At 38.5% G+C, this 19,563-nt stretch overlaps 1 protein-coding gene across 3 annotated transcripts in view; it reads right to left on the bottom strand.

Annotated features, from left to right (window-relative positions):
- Nucleotides 1-19,563, bottom strand: part of LOC131978571 (inactive dipeptidyl peptidase 10-like) — a 323,143-nt gene that overhangs the window by 19,089 nt on the left and 284,491 nt on the right. For all 3 annotated transcript variants that reach the window (XM_059342273.1, XM_059342271.1, XM_059342272.1), the window contains exons 10-16: nt 15,200-15,297; nt 11,673-11,796; nt 7,873-7,911; nt 5,210-5,317; nt 2,324-2,415; nt 2,094-2,141; nt 518-639 (exon numbers count right to left, since the gene is read on the bottom strand). In XM_059342273.1, coding sequence (XP_059198256.1) covers nt 518-639; nt 2,094-2,141; nt 2,324-2,415; nt 5,210-5,317; nt 7,873-7,911; nt 11,673-11,796; nt 15,200-15,297 — 631 coding nt within the window. The remainder of the gene's footprint in view (nt 1-517; nt 640-2,093; nt 2,142-2,323; nt 2,416-5,209; nt 5,318-7,872; nt 7,912-11,672; nt 11,797-15,199; nt 15,298-19,563) is intronic.

Raw genomic sequence — 19,563 nt, forward strand, 5'->3', positions numbered from 1 at the left:
GTTATTTTACTTTTTCTACAAAAGTCTTGCCCTCAAATCTTTTGTTGGACTGCATAATAAAGACATAAAGGTAACCTCTTACAACCTCTGGACCACAAATTGGAATTTATTTTATTTTACCGTATGAAAAAAAGACTGTTCTGGGAAGAAGTAAATCAGCTTCGATTAACAGTGTAGTGATATTCCAGTCATACAATTGTTATGCAAAATAAGTTGATGACTCGGCCAGAAAAATTACTTTTACATAGATTTAGAAAATGATGCAGTTTGCATTCTTTAGACAGAGCCTGGATGAAAAACAGCCTGTAAAACTTGAGGATGACTCATCCTGGACTCAGCTGCATGTTTGGACAGTTGTGCAGCATGTGATGCTACAGACAGAAACCTGCTCTATTCATCATGAACAAATATGGGACAATTGTATAAATTGATTCTGGTTGCGTTCCACTGGGAATACTTTGAATTGTGGGAGCTAAAGATGAGTTGAAAAACTTTATGTTAATATTCTCAGGCTCACCTTTACACTGGAGGATGATGTGCTGGTTGGTGGGGCTGATGTCAGCATCGAAGTACAGGCAGTGAGCTTTATTTAGCTCGCATGTCAAACATCGCCGTGGGAACAGACCCACAGTCAGAACGCTGAGGAGAGACAAGAAACATCAGGACACTAAGACACTAAAGCTGCCATTACTTCATCATTATCTATCCCAAACATTAATAAAACATCCAGCTAAATGTATCAATATGTAGTCACAACCTGATGAAGGTCACAGCTCAAACAAACAACTACCGTTATCCAAAACTACTGAAATATGAAAGAAGGGTAACACTTTACAATAACCATCATTTATAAACGGTAAACGGATAGTTTATTAATGTTTATCATCATTTATAAACTGTTTATAGACCATTTAGAATGGTAAATACATAATTTATTAATGTTTAACTAACTTAATCATGTATAAATGGCAAATAGATGTATATTAATTTATAAACATGTCTATTAATGTATATATATATATATATATATATATATAATTACGTTTATAGTTACTTTACCATTAACAAACAATTAAATTATAATTAATTGTTCATAAATGGTTTAGTTGCACCCATTTTAATATTTTTAAATCCATATTAAGTATGTTAATGATTTTGAAATGATTCATATTCCTTAAAGCAATTGGTTGAAAACATTTAAAGATTAAATATGTAAAGCACTTTGTAAATGGTTAATAATTGGTTTATAAACCATCTATAAACATTATTTAGTTGGTTATTGTAATAATAAGGTCCTTAATAAGCATTAATTAACAAGTAATAAGGCATTGTTCTCCCTTAGATCCGGTAGTTGCAAAAAGCATAGTTAACTTATAGTTAACTTATAATAGATGAGCAATAAAGTATATTTTAATATCAATAAGCAAAGAAAATAAGATTAATAAAGGCATGGCAAAGACATAATGGGTGGGTCATGGGTGTTTGTAATGCTATTATGAACAATTATAAGATACTCATGAGGCTTTTATTAATGTTCTTAAGCATTTGCAAACTGTTAACAAGTTTCTTATTAGTGCTTATAAATCTCTTATAGCCTGCTATTAGCTGTATTATAATGCCATTATTAACACTTATATAAGCTTATAAACACAATAATGTTAATAAGCATCTTGTAAGGACTTACAAGGGCCTTATTACTTGTTAATTAATGGTTATTACAAGGACCTTAATATAAAGCGTTACAACGCTTGTGTTATGTATGTATGTTCCTGTTTGAGGCTATCACACTGGAGCTCTACATCACAGAATATAATACATATCAGGCTTTGAATACATAGGAAATGATGATTAGCAGAATTTTTCATAATAAAGGTAAAATAATACGAGCATTATCCTTTAATGTGTGTATAATCACTTTTAATGAAATAGTTGTATAGTTGAATACTCTGATGATCAAATCAGGTTAATAAGTGTCTTGTGGGAGTCTTGCAAATATCTTGTAATGACAAATGGTATAAATGTGATTAAAAAATGCCAAATTCAGCCATAAGTACAGCAGCTGTCTACTGTATAATAAGGAGGTCAAAACCAACCTGAAGAGCTGCCGTCTCCGTGCTGAACCCTCTGTGCTGAGAAAATACCTGTCAGTGGAAAACACAAACAACTTTAGCATGCCTGCATGCTCTTATTATCACTGAAATCATCACTTTCTTTATGTTGAAGTCATACATCACATTTGCAAACCACAAGCTCCTTTGAGTACTTGTGAGAATCTATAATCTGTTTTTTTAAATATATATTTAAGAAATGTACATTGACTTACAGGTTCTCAGTGTTCTCATCATAGGCGATGATCTTGGTCACCTCCCAGTTCCCTGAGGTTAGATGTCGGACTTCATTCTGATCTGCTCTGAACTGAGAGAAACAGAAGAAGAGGAGTTTAGGTCATTGGTTTGATTATTGAATCAAAAATGAAAATATTTACTAAGGTGATGCATCAGAGAGAAGTAGGCTCATTTTCTCAGACTTGTATACAATCAAGCCTCTTTTTAAAACCAGTAGAGTCGCCCCCTGCTGGACATTAGAAAGAATGCAGGTTTTGGCTTCAGCATTGGCTTCAGTTTTCAGTGAGTCTTTTATACAAGCTGTGGTTATAATGCTGCAAAAACCCTTAAATTGTGTTCAGATTGAAAGCAAAGAGTTATAAATATGATTCAGTGTAGGTGATGCAGGTTGAGTTGAAAATGTTTGCTTATCTTTGTTTGCTTAAATCTATGCTTATCTTGGGGCTTTATGACTCAGTAGATGTACAGCAACAACAGTTAGAGACTCTGTTGCTATGGTGCCAGACAGTACAATGGCTGTTTGATCCACATTAACATAGACTGGACAAACACGAACACACAAACACACAAAAAGATGCTCCGCGTTCAGCCTGAACACAACTTTAGGGCAGAGGCTGGCTGGATGGTGGGACATGCAACACTGACCCCAAGTCACACTTGATTATTATTTTTCAAGAATAACAAACTGAGAATATGTTAAAATGTTGGTTGTGGTCAATGTTTTGTTGGACCTTTGTGTTGCTGCAAACAGTTACTATGCCGGGTTGTTATAGCCCTGTTTTGTACCATAGTGGCATGATTCATTTTCAGTCTAATATCCATCCAAGCATCCATCCTCATGCTGCGTATCTAGGGCCGGGTCGCGGGGGCAGCAGGATAAGCAAGATATTCTACACATCCATCTCCCCAGCAGTATTTTCTGGCTCCTCCTGGGGGACCCTGATGTGTTCCCAGGCCAGATAAGATGAGAGATCCCCCCAGTGTGTTCTGGGTCTTCCCCTCTAACAGGAGGCCCCCAGGAGGCCCCCAGGAGGCCTCCTTACTAGAGACCAAAACCGCATCAACTGGCTCCTTATGATGCTGAGGAGCAGCAGCTCTATACCGAGCTCCCTCCAGAGGTCTCATCGCCGAGACATAAAGCTGAGTGAAGGCTGGAACATACAGTCATGGAAAAATTATTAGACCATTTTTTTCCCTTCTTTTTCTTCTTCATTTTACAATGGTACAACTAAAGGTACATTTGTTTGGACAAATATAATTATAACAACGAAAGTAGCTCATAAGAGTTTAATTCAAGATCTGATATCGAGACATTTTCCATGGTTTTCTTGGTGATAACCAAAATCAGTATCAAGAAAACCATGGAAAATGTATAGATATCAGCTCTTTTATGAGTTATTTTTTTTGTTATCTAGGCTACGTTTACATGATGACGGTCTGAACAGAAGACGCAAAAGTGGCGTCGCATCTTCACTTTTTATTCCGCGTTTAGACAAGCGTTTTTCTGTAGGAAATCTGCTGCATACGGTGACGCAAAAGTGTGTGGAATTGGATTGTATGCAGCCAGGCGGCATCACTTAAAGCGATAAGAGCATCTTTGGGTATGTGGAAGTTTTCACGCCACGTATTTTCATCAGCTACTCCTTCCACAAAGTTCTCCACCATCACTAGATCTCCCAGGTCTCGTCCAAAGCCGTCTGGATCGCCTCCCACCAATCGGTGCATCCAAAATGTGATAGAGGTAATTCCAGATCCTTCTCTGTTCACTAATACTATCTGTACATATCCTGTACATTTGGTGGAAAGACTCCTGTAAGTTTATTAGAGATGTCAGAGCAGCTTGAAGGTCCGACACATGGAAATAATCCCATGTTTATTTATTTTCCTGTACTGGAGCATGTATGTGACGTAAACACATACGTGACGTGAGCAGATCTGAGCAGAGTTTTGTGTCTTGTCAGTGTAGACGACACGCTACGGTGGAGCGGATTCAACTTTTCCACTTTGGAGGGTGGTTTCAGATTTTTGCATTTTTAAGCCCCAAAAACGCCGTCACCGTCTAAACGAAAGGCACTTCCAATAAAATATTTTGTCGTTTTTACCCGCAAGCGTCCTCGTGTAAACGGGGCCTTATTTATCCAAACAAATGTACCTTTAGTTGTACCAGGCTTTAAAATTAACAACATGGTGAAGAAAACCAGGGTGGTCTAATCATTTTTTCCATGACTGTAGATGGGCTGGTGGATTTACACCTTAAGACTTGTTGGTATATTTGTTTTTATATAGTAGAATGATTTATCAGGTGTGACAAATTCCTTATAAGCTACACAGGCAGTGATTTATTCCTCTGAAAACTAATACTGCATAAATTATAATATAGGGGAATTGTTCCTATAATTAGGATAAAATAAGAGGAAGGGCTGTGTTTTCTGAAACAGAAAGCTGTCCGTGCCTTCAGATCTCCCTGTTCAGCTCTGCTACCATTACTGACATGCAGCCTGTGTAATTCTTCGGATACGGATGGGGACGTTTTAGTATCTGTGCTGATGAGAACAAGCTCTTTTATCAGGCCGATACTGTTGGGGAGGAAAGTATCATAAATCACTTGCAAGAAGTTTCTTGATTATGGCAACACTTCAATTAACAGTTCAACAACAGCATGACAAACAAGGGCTGCTGTGAGTAATTTCCTCAATTTTTGGTTAAACTATTTGAGAGTATACACTCGGCTGCACATTAAATAAAAACAGCTCTATTAAAGCTGTGGCAACACACAGCATCCATCCTGTTGGAATTAAGGATCCTCTGGCTCCTGGTGGAAACTGGGCCTATATATACACTGCATCAACTCTAAGGAGCCTCACCTGAGTGGTGAACATGGCGATGTGGTGAAACTCTCCACGTCCTCCCTGTTTCACCGGGACCGTCAGGAAGAATCTGCTGCCGTCTTTGGAGAACACCGGCTCTTGGTTCTGCAGAAAGCAACAAAAAAAAATGCAGGAGGAGAAATCAGATTTTCCAACTTTGTCTGATACGAATACAAATACGAATACAAATACGAAAACTTTATTATCCACTGAGTGGAAATTCCTCTTTGGTTTCACCATAGACATGTCTCAAAACAAACAGAATAAATAGTAAAACAATAAAGAAAAACATTTCAAGGATAGAAAAATATAAAATAGCCTACAACAATAACTGTACTTCACATATCACCCATTCAAGTACAAAATTTCATAAAAGCACACCACAGTACAAATCAAGTTTACAAATGCCTTATTCAGAGAACCTGCTGGGCAGGGAAACCCTCAGCAAAGGAAACAACAGAAGTAAACAGGGTAAATAGCTACCGCATTCTGGTCTTATTTATAGCGTTGACAGCTTCTGGGACAAAGGTCTGATTTTTATTTATTGTTATAAAAGTTGTGAAGCATAATTACAAACATCCTGTTTACAGAGGCTGCAGCATTAACAGGTAGATTCAAATGATGATGATGAGTGATTCACAAACAACTTCTCAGCCTGAAAGTCATCTGCAACGTTTTTAAATGAACAAATCAACGGTATCAAAATAAACATATTTTGATATCGTCCATTTCCTGAGCTCTGTCTTCCAAAAATTACAAGTATTCTTCTAAGTCCACGTAGGAACTAAAAGTGTCTCATGTTCTTGTTCCATGTGAGACCAAGTCACAATTGACTTACTCACATATGGACGTAAAGGTACTTATATACTTATTATAACCAAAACCACATTTTTTTCCTGAACTTAATCAAGTTTTGGTGTCTAAGCCTAAAAAATGTGACCATTTCACAATGTTAGTCTGTTGCCACCAGTAAGTGCTAATTTTGGACTAATTTTTACTTCAGTTAAATTTTTAGATAACCTTGTTAAAAAACAAGTCAAACCTGTTCCTGCTGAGCAGTGAGACAAGTGGTTTAGCTGAGTGGTTTACATTTATATCATCAAGTTTAAATGTGTGAAGCCCACACAATATGTCAGTCAGCAACAGAAACACACTTTGTCTCAGATGGAGAGAGTTTACTCACAATGAGCCTTTGGCTTTCCAGACAATCTTACATGAAAATCCGTTAGCAAAGGCTCTCTCTCTGCACTGACACAACCTCACAGTCAGTAAATGGGCATCTTGCAGATTACCACCTTAACAAAGACAAGCAGCTCTGCATGCCAAGATTGTCAAGTGGTTAAATTACCCAGCGCTGCAGCCAAACATGTACTGCTGCAGGGCTATATGATCAAATCCTGCCAGGAACTTTCTCTCCTCTCTGTCTCTGCTGCCCAAGTAAATACTAAATGCAGAAGCTGAGACTAGAGTGAAGAAAACACATAAACAGAGCCACATCTAAATGCAACTAGTGGTACAGAGTCATGTTGGAGCCCTGCTGGCTTTTATTTAACGCCAGTTTGCCGAATGTCCATGACGTCTCTCACATTACTACACAAGCAGAGAGGTTGATGATGATTATATAAATATAAACTACAGTGCAGTCGGGCTTTTCAGTTATGATAAGCCTGTTAATGTGGAGTAAATAAAATATAGCATTAAAAAGTAGCAAATACTCCAATCACTATATCACTTTTCCATTTATTTTAAACACAACTGTAAATGACCTTTAGCAAGGTTCCTATAGGATTTTTTTTTTTTGTAAATTTTCTAGGTGTTTTACAATGTTGTGATGCTTTTATTTTGAAAAGGTGCCGTCCAGTGTAAAACGGGTGCTTTAATTTTGAAAGGTAGCGACAGGAAATAACAGGTGGAACTGTTAAATTAAAAACAAGGGTAAATAATAACAAGTGCGTCGTAATTAATATAAAGTTGTATCAAAAAGGCTTCTATAGTGGCTGACAGGACACAAGGTTTGTTAAAGTTTATTTTCTTCTGTCATATAATATTAGTGGCTATATTTGTTGTCTTAACTATAGTAAAAGTGCTTGTTCGCTAAAGTGCTAATGCTAATGTTTGTTATTGTTTTCCCACCTGGTAACTCTTACGGTGGATTCACAAGGTGAACAAGGAATGTCTTATTTTTTTGACAAGGTAGCGAGGTAACTCGGGTAACTCAGATATACGTAAATCGCCTTCAAAATAAAAGCACTGCGGTTGTATTAATTTCTAATTTCTGGATAACCTCAAGTGGGCCAGACAAGGACAGCCAACAGGCCGGATGTGGCCCGGGGGCCGCCCAATGCCCAGGTCTGCTCTATTCTTTGGTCCTAATTCCTAGAGGCGATGACATCACAGTTGACTGCTTTCTCACGGTTCTATCTACTGAAGGAACGACTGGAGGGGCAGACATGAGTCCTTCGTCCTGTGTTTGCATCATCAGGTGAAGGATTTGTGGGGATGAACAGAGCTTCCCTTGAAAATACACACAGTACTGAGGTGAGTGTGAATAAAATATTAGTAAAGTTTTCCTTTAAGTCGTACAGTCTGACGGATACTGAGATGGAAATGACATGAAGTGAAGTTATTGCCCTGGAGAACTTTAAAAAATGAAACTTTACCTGTTTGGACAGCCAGAGCTCGGAGCTTTCTTCATGTCTCTGAAAAAGAAGTGGGAGCAAAATGTCAGTGTGCTGTTAATTCACTCAGATCATCCAAATCCTTTGGTCTTTACGGCCTTTCTGTCTGGCCCCTGCGTTGTACTTCTACTTGGTACACAGAAACTTAACAACAGAGCAGTACAGTTCCACAGTAATCACATTCTCTCTCCCACAAAATGAATTTTCTGCTATGTCAGCGCACAAAAATGTTCTATATTTCATGTTTTGTGAAACTTATTTTGGACTAACATCTCACTGGTTTATTTTCCAGACAGAATCATCTGTCACATAATAAACCCTTATTTTGTAGTTTATTTAAACACGCCACAGGGGACGGCGTTCCCCGTCTGAGCCATCGTTTCAAACCAACACGCATGAGCCGGAGCCAGAGTGTTGGCAGAGGAGGCCGGGCGCCGCGTCCAGGCCCGAGCTAAGCTGCCTCTTGGCTGGGTGGCATGTTTGTGCAAATCACACCAAATCAGGAAGCACAGAAGTGGAGAGCCGCCTGTGAGACCCACGAGTCAACTGCAGGGTTAACTCTGCTCCATGTCGTCCAAATACAGAGAATGTGGGGTTCTCTCCAGCCCATGTGCTGTGACTTCAGTTTTCAGTTTCAAGGTTTCTTCAAAAAAGGATTAGTTGAACAGAAATAAGGTCATTTTGAAGAGTAGAACAGTGGAGTTCATAGCCAAGAGACTCACAGGGCTACTTGGTTAATGACTCCACCAATTCAACCTCTGAACCCATCAGCTATCACTCTGGTGATGGTTTAGCCTCTGGGGAGATGGGCTGATACTTCTTTGGTTCTGGTGTCCAGAAAATGGATATCCAGGCTAGCATTGATACGCTAATGGCTACTCTTGTAGCTGTAACAAGCAGCGGCGCTAGTATCAGTTAGCTGCTAGCATCAGTTAGCCGCTAGCATCAGTTAGCCACTAGCTTTCGCTAATGACAGAATTTCACCGCTTTCCCGCATTTCACAACAAAGAAATAAGAGTTAGCAGAACTATTGTCCCTTGTTGTGAACCCCAACTTAAAGATATAAGTAACAACAACTCATCAACTTGTTTTTCAGCAGACAACTGGCTTCCTTTGTTGTGCTAACTTACATTATTGCCCTAAATGTCAATAATTTATATTTCCAAGTTTTACCAACTTAAATCACTGTTTAGGGCCAAAAAATACAAGTTGGCTTTTTTTGCAGTGTATGGGCACTCTTTACTGAACACCTTCACTCTTGATCTACACAGATGACTATAGTAAGTATCGCACTGACCGATCGCTCGCACAACCTTTGCTTGTGTTGTATTAACTCTCAAATGTACGTTGCCTTGGATAAAAGCGTCTGCTAAATGACATTGAAGAATTGTTGTAGAATTGTATAGAACCAGTACTTAAAAAGAGTCTGAATAGAGCCTTCACAAAACTGAAAATGCATTAACACATTCCCTGTGTGTTGAAGAGTTTGGGATAATAATCTATGAGTAACTGCCGAAAAGGTTAACGAGTGTCTCACACAAATAATAAAGGCACCTGTACTTTGTATCTAACATGATTAATAAATGCCATGATTCATACTTAGATCTCCTTGAACTTGCAACAACAAAGCACTTAGCAACCACTTAATGGATTCAAAGAGGAAAATGATTTAAAATGACAAGTGCCCATGAAAATGTTGAAGTAAACAAGTGAACGAATACCAGACAGAAATGTTAGCTTGGAGAGTGTAAAAAGGGCTCACTAAAGTTTTACAAGCCTTACATGAAGGAATGGAAAATTATGAAATTAAGAGTCTTCTTTTCTACCAAAGAACAGACTTCTATTTCTGTCTCTCTCTCTCTCAGGGCGTTTTCACACCTGAAAGTCCGAACCAAGGTCTGTGTTCTGTTACATTTTTTGGTCCTGTTGGTTTTGGTTTCACACTGCAAAAGGAAAAACTGACTTTACGAGACAATTCTACTGGACACGTCATCTCCCTGTGGACTTCTGCGGCTCATTTTGTTTTGGTTACGATGCGTTGTTAGGCCGGCCGGCATCTGACGTCAGTGTTACTTCCTTAACCCTCCTGGTGTCCTCGGGTCAAGGAAGGAAGAAGAGGGAAGGACGCAAAGGGAAGTAAAAAAGGATGGAGGAAAGAAAGAAGGATGGAGAAAGGAAAGAAGAGAGGAGGAAAAGGAGAAAGAATGGAAAGGAGAGAGAAAGGAAGGAGGATGGAGGAAAGAAAGGGGAGGAGGAGAAGAAAGGAAGGAAAAAATAAAGAAGGAAGGAGGGAGAAAAGGAGGGAGGCAGGAAGGAAAGAGGGCAGAAATGAGGGAGGAAGGAAGGAAAGAGGGCAGAAAGGAAGGAGGAAGGAAAGAAAGGAGGGAAGGAAAGGGGGGTTGAGGGAAGGGAAGAAGGAAGGAGGATAGAGGAAGGGATGGAGGCGGGAGGGATGAAAGAAGGAAGGAAGGAGGAAAGGAGAGGAAATCAGGAGGAAGGAAAGAAGAGAGAAAGGAAAGGAGATAGCGGAAAGAGGAAAGAAAAGAAGGGAAGGAGGGAGGAAAGGAAGGAAAGAAAGAAAGAAGGGGCGAGGGAAGGAAAGAAGGAAGGAGGATAGAGGAGGGAGGAAAGAAGGAAGGAAGGAGGAAAGAAGAGAGGAAGGCAGGAGGAGGGAGGAAAGAAGGAATAGTCAAAACAGATTGGGTCAATTTGACCCGGAAGGACGACAGGAGGGTTAACGTGTTTACACTAAATTAATCCAGCGAGCCACCTTGTACTCCGTTTGAGTCCTTTTCCCATGCGTTAGTTCAGTCTTGTGGCAGTGAAGGTTTCTGCTGCTGTCCTCAGCTCCGTTTTGCACACAATTAAATGTTTGTCCTTGATCTTGTGTTACCTTGCTGATTAGTGATTGTGCTCACCTGCTGAGGCGCCGCGGAACAACGCACAGGCCGTTGCGCGCATGCAGCAGCACGGCCGCTGTCACACACACACACACACAGCTGCAACAAATACTTTTGCTGGTCTTTTGCTACCAGCAGCACCAGCTTAATGAGCAACACATGAGAGTGCTTGGTATCACTCTGATGATGGTTTAGTCTCTGGGCAGATGGGCTGATACTTCTTTGGTTCTGGTGTCCAGAAAATGGATATCCAGGCTAAGACTTCCTCTTCCACTAGAGTCACTGTTTACTAGAGCTGTTACTCTTTCCAAAAACCAACATCGAGCAATTATAAAATGAAATGCAGTGGTGGGAAAAGTACTCAGTTACTTTACTTCAGTGAAAGTACTAATACCACACTGTGAAATTACTCCACTACAAGTAAAAGTCCAGCATTCAAAACTTACTGAAGTAAAAGTACAAAAGTATCAGCATCTAAATGTACTTAAAGTATCAAAAGTAAAAGTACTTGTAATGCAGAATGGACCCACTCTATATATATATATTATTATTCGTGATGCATTTATGTAAGCAGTGTATTCGCAAGATGAGCTTCCTCTACCGTAATTCAACAGCAGAAGAAGAAAAAAACTTCCTGTCATTGATACGAAGGTCCAAAATATAACAAAAAGTTGTTTCACACTGCAAAAGGTTCGGACCTTGGTTGGTTTGGTCCGGACCGAGACCACCTCTTTTGGTCGGACCAAAATTTGGTCCTTTGGTGCGGACCGTGGTCCGCGGCAACTTTCACACCTGGAATTTAGGTTCGGATCAAACTGAAAAGTCCTAAAGTCCGGACCAAACGAGATAGGTGTGAAAGCGCCCTCACACACACACACTCACCGTGACGCAGGCTCCGGTGGTGGTGTCACACACAGTCAGGATGGAGATGTTCTGGGCCCGGTTCAGCCACCTGACCGCCGTCTTGGTCTTGCTGATCCACTTCACCATGGTGACATAATGTTCACTATGAAAAACACAACAGTAACACTATTTATTTCATGTTTTGTGATTATTTTGGAGAAGATGATGACTGCTTGCTCTGTTTATTAAACCGTAGATCAAAAACATGGAAAATGATCTTCCATTGATGAAGTATTCATATGTTTTTGTCCTACAGTGGTTGAAACTTGTTGGTTTTATTAATGATTCAGCCACTAGAAGAAAGCAGCCTTTAAAGTTATCAGGCACCATGGCTGATTTCTGGAACAAAGCACCTTTAAATTCAACATTAAGGAACTCTTTTTATTTCCTATATGTGATCTGAGTTTTTCATCACCACAGAAAAATGTGTTATTAAACACCTAGCCAAATTTGAATTAGAAAAAAAATCGTCAAGTGTAAAAAAAACGGTTTAAAAACAGTGAAAAAATGAGCAGTATTCTCTGCTCTGAATCACTGAAGGAGCTGAAACCTGATATTTGATATCCAACTTTCTGCTGCTGTCACACTGTCTCTCTGTCTCTCTCTAAGTGTTCATGCCAAACACACTACAGAGAATAATCTTGTGTTTCTGTTTGGGTGTTCTGCAGAGATCCGCTCTCCAGTCTGGACCCACGGAGACAATAACGGTTTATTTTTAGCTTCATAAAATGCTCCAGAATAAACATGTATATAGGATATTACTTCAGACATTGTAATCTACTGTTGCTATGACTACTGACACGAGTAAGTGTAGATTCAACAAAAATTAAAGTTAAGTAAATCTATTAACGTTAGCCACCATTGATATATATATACGGCAGATAGTGTTGGGGGCGGAGTTATGATAAGGGAGCTCCAGTTCGTCATTGAGCCATGACTTCAGACACGCCCATAAAATCCTAAACACAGAAATGGAGAAAAACTCCAAAAGTCATTATATAGCTTTACTTTCAAAACTTTAAGGATAATGGATATTTAATAAAGTTTGGTTAGGTTGAGGAAAAGATTGTGGTTATGGTTAAAATAAGTACTTTTCAGATAATAGAAATTCAACAGTACATCATGTAGAACGTAAAGTACATATTACATGTACATTATGGTAACTTAAAGCAACTGCAACAAACTTTGTGTTAAATTTGGTGGTGCCTGTGTACAAAAAGTTCTGGTTTCCCTTCAGCATGGGCCTCCAGCATCCTGGTGCCTGGTGTTGGCTCGTGGGAAGTGGGCAGAGCAGCGGTGCGAGGCTCTGCTGCTCGTCAGGCCGCTGCTGCCAAGAACCAATTCTCCACCTCCTACCAGAGCTCAGACGCCTTACATCAGGGATCCAACTGAAGGTCGAAGGCAGCGAAGCCGGACTGATCGCTGCCGGAGACACAGCTGAAGGAGTTTCTAGAGAACCTGCATGATTGCATCTTTTACTGTTGGAGTCCGACTCAGTGGAACCACGGCAGGTATTAAGACTGACTACATAGAAATAGCCTATAATTATGCTGATGGTTTATTTTGCTTCTGTAGGTCACAATAAAGCATCACGATTTGTCACGTGTATAAAGAGCGACAAAGTCCGCGTTTAAAGCGAATATGTTCCTTGTATTTGCTTTAAATTACAATTTAACCTAGTTAAAATCAGTCAGTGTTGGTGGTTTCATGTTTCACCCATCTATCCCCCCCGACGTCCCCTCTTTATCAAGGTTATTATAGTTAACGAAAACTAACAAAATAACGAAAACTAAAATTGAAAAAACATTTTCGTTAACTGAAATAAAAATAAAAACAAGAGCTTTTTAAAAAACGATAACTAACTGAAACTGTATTGTGTGGTTACAAAACTAACTAAAACTAACTAAAATTATAGTGAAAATGTCCTTAGTTTTCGTCTTTGTCAACTTTTTTCATTCATAATTCAGTGTTTCTGTTCCAACATGCAGGAACACAGTAAATATGTTTACTGAGACTGGGATGTCTACACTACACTACACCAAAATACAAAACACCCCGAATTGTAAGAGTTAATAACCTTATTGGGGCTAAGATGGATAAACCAAAGGAAATGAAGGCACATACCCATTACAAAAAACTAAAACTAACACTAAAACTAATAAAAACTAAACTAAAACTAAGCATTTTCAAAAAATAAAAACTGAACTAAAACTAGCAAACTCACTCTAAAAACTAACTAAAACTAACTGAATTTGAAAACAAAAATTCACAACCAAATTAAAACTAAAACTAATGAAAAATCCCACTATTATAACCCCACAACTATTATAACCTTGCTCTTTATACACGTGACAGACAAATTAAATCTCATGAACCTTTTTCTGAGCCGACAAGATGTTGCATCATTCCTTGAGCCTTTGTACACAGTCGCCCGTAACGTTGGAATAATGTTGTTTTCAGACACAATTCTCTGTAAATTGTGGTTTCATTTTCATTGTTTGGAAGAGATTGATTTTGTTTCCTGTTTTATTTTGTGCTCACGATGCCCTTATGTGTCATGTGTTTCACGCTTTTGTTGATTTTTTTGCCCGTCCTTGATTAGTTGCAGGAACAGAATGATGTTGTTTTGTTCTTGCAGCCCTGGGAGAAAGAACACATTTCTCTGTTCTTGATACATCATCTGGGCAGAACTTTCTTCTTGTGTGGTGTCCAAGAACTATTCTTTGATTGGCCAGAAATTTGAATTGGAATGAGATGTGTGCTGCAGTGGGAGGGCCCTATGAGAAGTTCTGCAGTGGAGTTTCTCATGAAGTATGAAATGTCCTGGGCAGAAATAACTTTTTTCTTGTTCTTGCCACCTCGAGAGCAAGAACAAATTTCAATGTTCTTGTGGAGTCTGTAAAGGGCTTAAATTACATCAATGTGCTGCTGCTTTCTTTTTACATATCTCCTCCACAAAGTCCTTTTATGGTGGTGCAACAAGAGTGGTTGCTGTCTTTGAGGTAGATTGGTTGAAGACACAATACAATACCTTTATATGTGCTGCATGGAGATGGAGGTGATACAGTAGATTTAAATACATAAAATCAGAAGAGATTTATTAACAGCCATAAGATTGAGTTCTGGCACACAGTGATGCAATCTCATAAAACCTGATGTTTATAATGAGGTCTGTAAAATATGTTGAGATGAGAAATGCAGCTGCATTCATTGTAAAATAATGATTAAAAAAAATGAAAAGAAAATGTGTTTTGCTGCACCAGTCCTATACATGCTGGGATTTGTTGGTCATAGTTTGTCCTTCAGTTTTTTTAAGCTATCCTCATTGAAAGTAAAAGTTACTGTGACTGCAATGCAGCAGCACAGCAAGCTGCAGTGTACAAGATTTCCCAATTAAATGTGCCGAGTGTCTAGTGAGCAAAAATTATCATCTGAAGCTTCAAATGTCAAAAGTCTCACTTTCAGCTGATGCAAAAGTTTGACAAACAAAATGCAGCTCCTCTTACCGTAGCTTGAGTGTCTCTGGAGGCATGAGCTCCAGCGTGTGCGTCGGCCCGTAAAGATTGACTACATAGAGCTTCACAGCCGGGTTGGGTTGGCCAGCCTGCATAGAGAACAGTCCAGACTTCAGACAAAAGCCTCACACCATCAAATGCTTTATGCAACACCATCCAAAATGGCAAATGTGACTTATAAAGTGCTGCAAAATGATGAAGTGATTCAGAATGAATAATTCATTGAAAACATCCCTTTAAAAGCCACTTCAAACTCTTTAAAATGCACATATAGTTTAACAATTATGCATGTGTTGTTCTGCAGAAACTATTCAGAGTTTGGTTCGACAAACTAAACCGCAGACATGAAAAAGACTGAAACATGATGCATTGGAGAAATACTTCACTGAAGCACCAGAACAGTAAAATAGTAAAGAGTGGGCATTTGCATTGTGCCGTTGTTCTTGTTTGAACATTGTTTTGCCTGCAAATTCACAAGAAACCTTCCCTCAGACTTTATTACACAGTTCGGATCAGTGTATGATGTCAACACTAAAAGTACAAGTACCAAGTCAGTCATATTGACCAGAATATACGTTGTGTATTTACTTTGGTAAAATATAACCCATGTACAAAATATTCTTAGGCTAAAGAAACAAAGAAATTAAGAAACAAACAAAAGAAAATCCCAACAAAAAAAAAAAAAATCCCATGTGCAATATTAAAATTAGACTGTATATAATTTATGTATATTATCTATGTACATATATGTCTTATTGTTTTTTTTTTATATCTTTGTCAACTCCCCTGTCTGAATCTTGAGCTGCTGCGCCAACTAAACTTCCCCACTGTGGATTAAATAAAGTTTTATCTTATGTAACTATAGGGCTTTGACTTTTCCTAAATGTGTTTTTATATTATTCTAATATTGTTATATTATTGAAATTACAAAACACAAATCATTTCTAATTATCATGTACCTTGAATGGCCATAGTGGTCATATTGCCTGCATGCATTTGTATAGTGTTTCCCACATAGACTTGAGATCCATTAGCATTAGCATCTATTTAGCATTTATATGTTTAGAGGGGAGAGAGAGAAGAGTGTGAGTATGGATTGAGAGTCTGAAGAGGCTGTGTCTCACTCTCCTCTCTTGTAGTTCTTGAAGTTGACTCATAGAACTGAGGTTACATCCAGTAACCACTACAGCTGACAGCAGAACGTTACCAGGAGAAGCTCTGAGGACTGGATTCACAAATAGATTTTGTGGCTTTTGAGGCAGCTAAAACTAATTGTATGTTGCATGCAAAAAGGGTGAAATGCACATCTAACCGTGCTGCCAAGCAAATAGCATGTTGGTGCTCTTATCCCATTAGCATCCTCTTAACTTTCTCTCTCCTCTCATCTCTTAATATACACTTATTGAGCCCAGCACAAATACATGTTCCCTTGGAGTTCTTCAGGGCTTCACCCCTCACAACCCACACTTTAACCTCTAGCGCATTTATACTCTGCTACTTGGATGACAGCAATCATGTGCAAAAAGGATGCAAAGTGCGCTCAGCTTCAAAACGTTATAGGCATGTTTGTGTCGTAATATCATAAAGTGCTTAAAGTGCATAAAGTCTTCAGTGACTCGATCCTTTAGACCAGTAGTTCTCAACCTTTTTGAGTCGCGACCCCCAATTTAACATGCATGTTGTCCGCGACCCCCGCTCCCTGAAGACAATCTCACACGCACAGTTCAGATCACCCAAAAAAAAGAAACAAATTGACCAAAAAAGGAAACAAAATGACCAAAAAAGACTCAAAATGACCACAAAATGACCAAAAAAGACACAAAATGACCAAAAAAGACACAAAATGACCAAAAAAGACACAAAATGACCCAAAAAAGAAAAAAAATGACCAAAAAGATACAAAATGACTAAAAAAAGACACAAAATGACCAAAAAAAGGAAACAAAATTACCAAAAAAGACACAAATTGACCAGAAAATGATTCATGGTGCGTTCAGGGTTTTACAACTTTGTTTACAGCTAATTTCTGCTGCCTTCTGTTTGACACAGCTCATCTGGCTCAGCGGAGCAGCTTTGATTGTTTGTGACACAGAAGCCTTCAGTGGTGTTGATTAATCATGACCAATCAAACAAAGCTGTGGGCTCTCTGTGTTTCCTGAACTGACTTGAAGTGATGTACAGAGAGCTCTATAGACGGAGCCACAGACGCAGCAACAGGTGCTGCCTTCAACCAAACATGGGCACAGCTATTGTAGCTAGCCAACTGCTTTGTGTATTATCTGTGTATGATCACTGCTGCGTGTTGCATCCTGTTGAAGTGAAGCTGCTGTAACTGGAAGATTATTTCCTACAGCATACAGTCTCTCCATATGGCTGAACGCTGGAGGATAACGGAGCTCCTCACACACTCTGAGAGAGTGTGTCTTTCTTTTTTTGGCTGATTTCAAACTGCGATGAAAATGGAAAACTGTGATACAGGAAATAATCGATATAGGAAAAAATCTTTCCTTCCACATGCCATCACCCTGTACAATAACAGATAATAGCCTGGTTCATTACATACTGTCTATGCACTTCATGTGTTTTCTATGCACACTGTTCATTGCACCTTATTTGTTTCATAGCACCTACATTTTTTATATTTTATTGCTTGAAGTATGCCTAGGTTGTTCTTTTTATTTAATTGTGTTGTCATTGTCTCTGTGTGTAATGCTGCTGCTACACTATAATTTCCCAGTTTGGGATGAATAAAGTCTATCTATCTATCTATCTATCTATCTATCTATCTATCTATCTATCTATCTATCTATCTATCTATCTATCTATACCCAATTGTTAACACATTATGGAGGGAATAACACAAATAAACTTATATTGGAGCTAATGTTTATAAAGCATTTTAGTAAAGAAGCCTGGCCTTGTCCGGGTGGATTATTCTATCAACATGTTTTGTTGGAACTGGGAACACAAAATAGTCCAAAAAAAAAAAAATTAAAGTACCCTAAAAGCCTGTGGTTCACTGAGAGAGACACGCCATAAAATGTCCAATTAAAAATAAAATCTTCATTGTTGGTGTCTACCAGGCCAGGGTCTACAGCTAAATCTGGTACAATACATTGCTTCTCTTTATGAGACTAATGCTTTTTGTGCCTGGTCCCTGAAAAACAAATGTACCAAACAAAACTAAATTTATTTGGAAAAAAAAATATTTTTGCATTCTACCTAAGTTCAATGAGAAACCAAAGCATTAAGTAAAGAAGTGGGTAGCTTTCATACTGAGAGATGGCATAACTGGAAAGAACATATGCAAGGACACTTTCAAGTGTATCAAACCGTGCTCATGTGAGGCTCTGAGCTTCTCTCCGTGATAAATCCAAATCAATGTGAAAATGAGTTGGACTTTAAGAAACACATCACTATGCTCAGACAGACAGAGTGTGGCTGCCACGGCTGGGGGTGCAGGACAACTAGAAGTGACAGAACAGAGGATGAAAGGGAGGCAGAAAGAGTCTGGGACCCTTCGGTACTGCTGTCACCTTTTTTGCCTTAAATAATTATCACCTACGAGATCGATTTCTTCCCAAGGGAGATGGATCTGTGCATCATGGATCTCCATGTCAGATGAAAACTGTCAGTGATGGTGGTTTTTACACAGTGAGTAAGGCATGCTTACACCTGATAAATCATTTTCCACCCTCTGTCTTCTTATCTCTTTCCTATCCACTGTATTGTTGTTTTTGAATATTTGTATGTGTATGTATGTACTGTATGTATTGTACATTTGTATTCTTTTTCACTCTGTGTTTTTTTGTAAAGCGTCTTTGTGTATTTTGAAAAGCGCTATATAAAACTGATGCATTATTATTATTATTATTTGTTGTGGGAAATGAGTTTCATTAGATTTATATTGCTATCCATACAAATCCTAATAAAATCATCTCATTTAAGAATTATAGAGAATGGAAAAAACGTGTTTATAGTGGATGGTAGTGGTGAAAAGATCTGTCTCAGGGTGGCTATGAAATAGAACAATATATATACAGTACAGGCCAAAAGTTTGGGCACACACCTTCTCATTCAATGCATTTTCTTTATTTTCATGACTATTTACATTGTAGATTCTCACTGAAGGCATCAAAACTATGAATGAACACAAATGGAATTATGTACTTAACAAAAAAGTGTGAAATAACTGAAAACATGTCTTTTATTTTAGATTCCTCAAAGTAGCCACCCTTTGCTTACTAGAATATAAGACATGTTTTCAGTTATTTCACACTTTTTTGTTAAGTACATCATTCCATATGTGTTCATTAATTTTTTTGAAGAATCTACAATGTAAATAGTCATGAAAA

This window comes from Centropristis striata, chromosome 10 (genome assembly GCF_030273125.1).
Source record: "Centropristis striata isolate RG_2023a ecotype Rhode Island chromosome 10, C.striata_1.0, whole genome shotgun sequence".
Lineage (NCBI taxonomy): Eukaryota > Metazoa > Chordata > Actinopteri > Perciformes > Serranidae > Centropristis > Centropristis striata.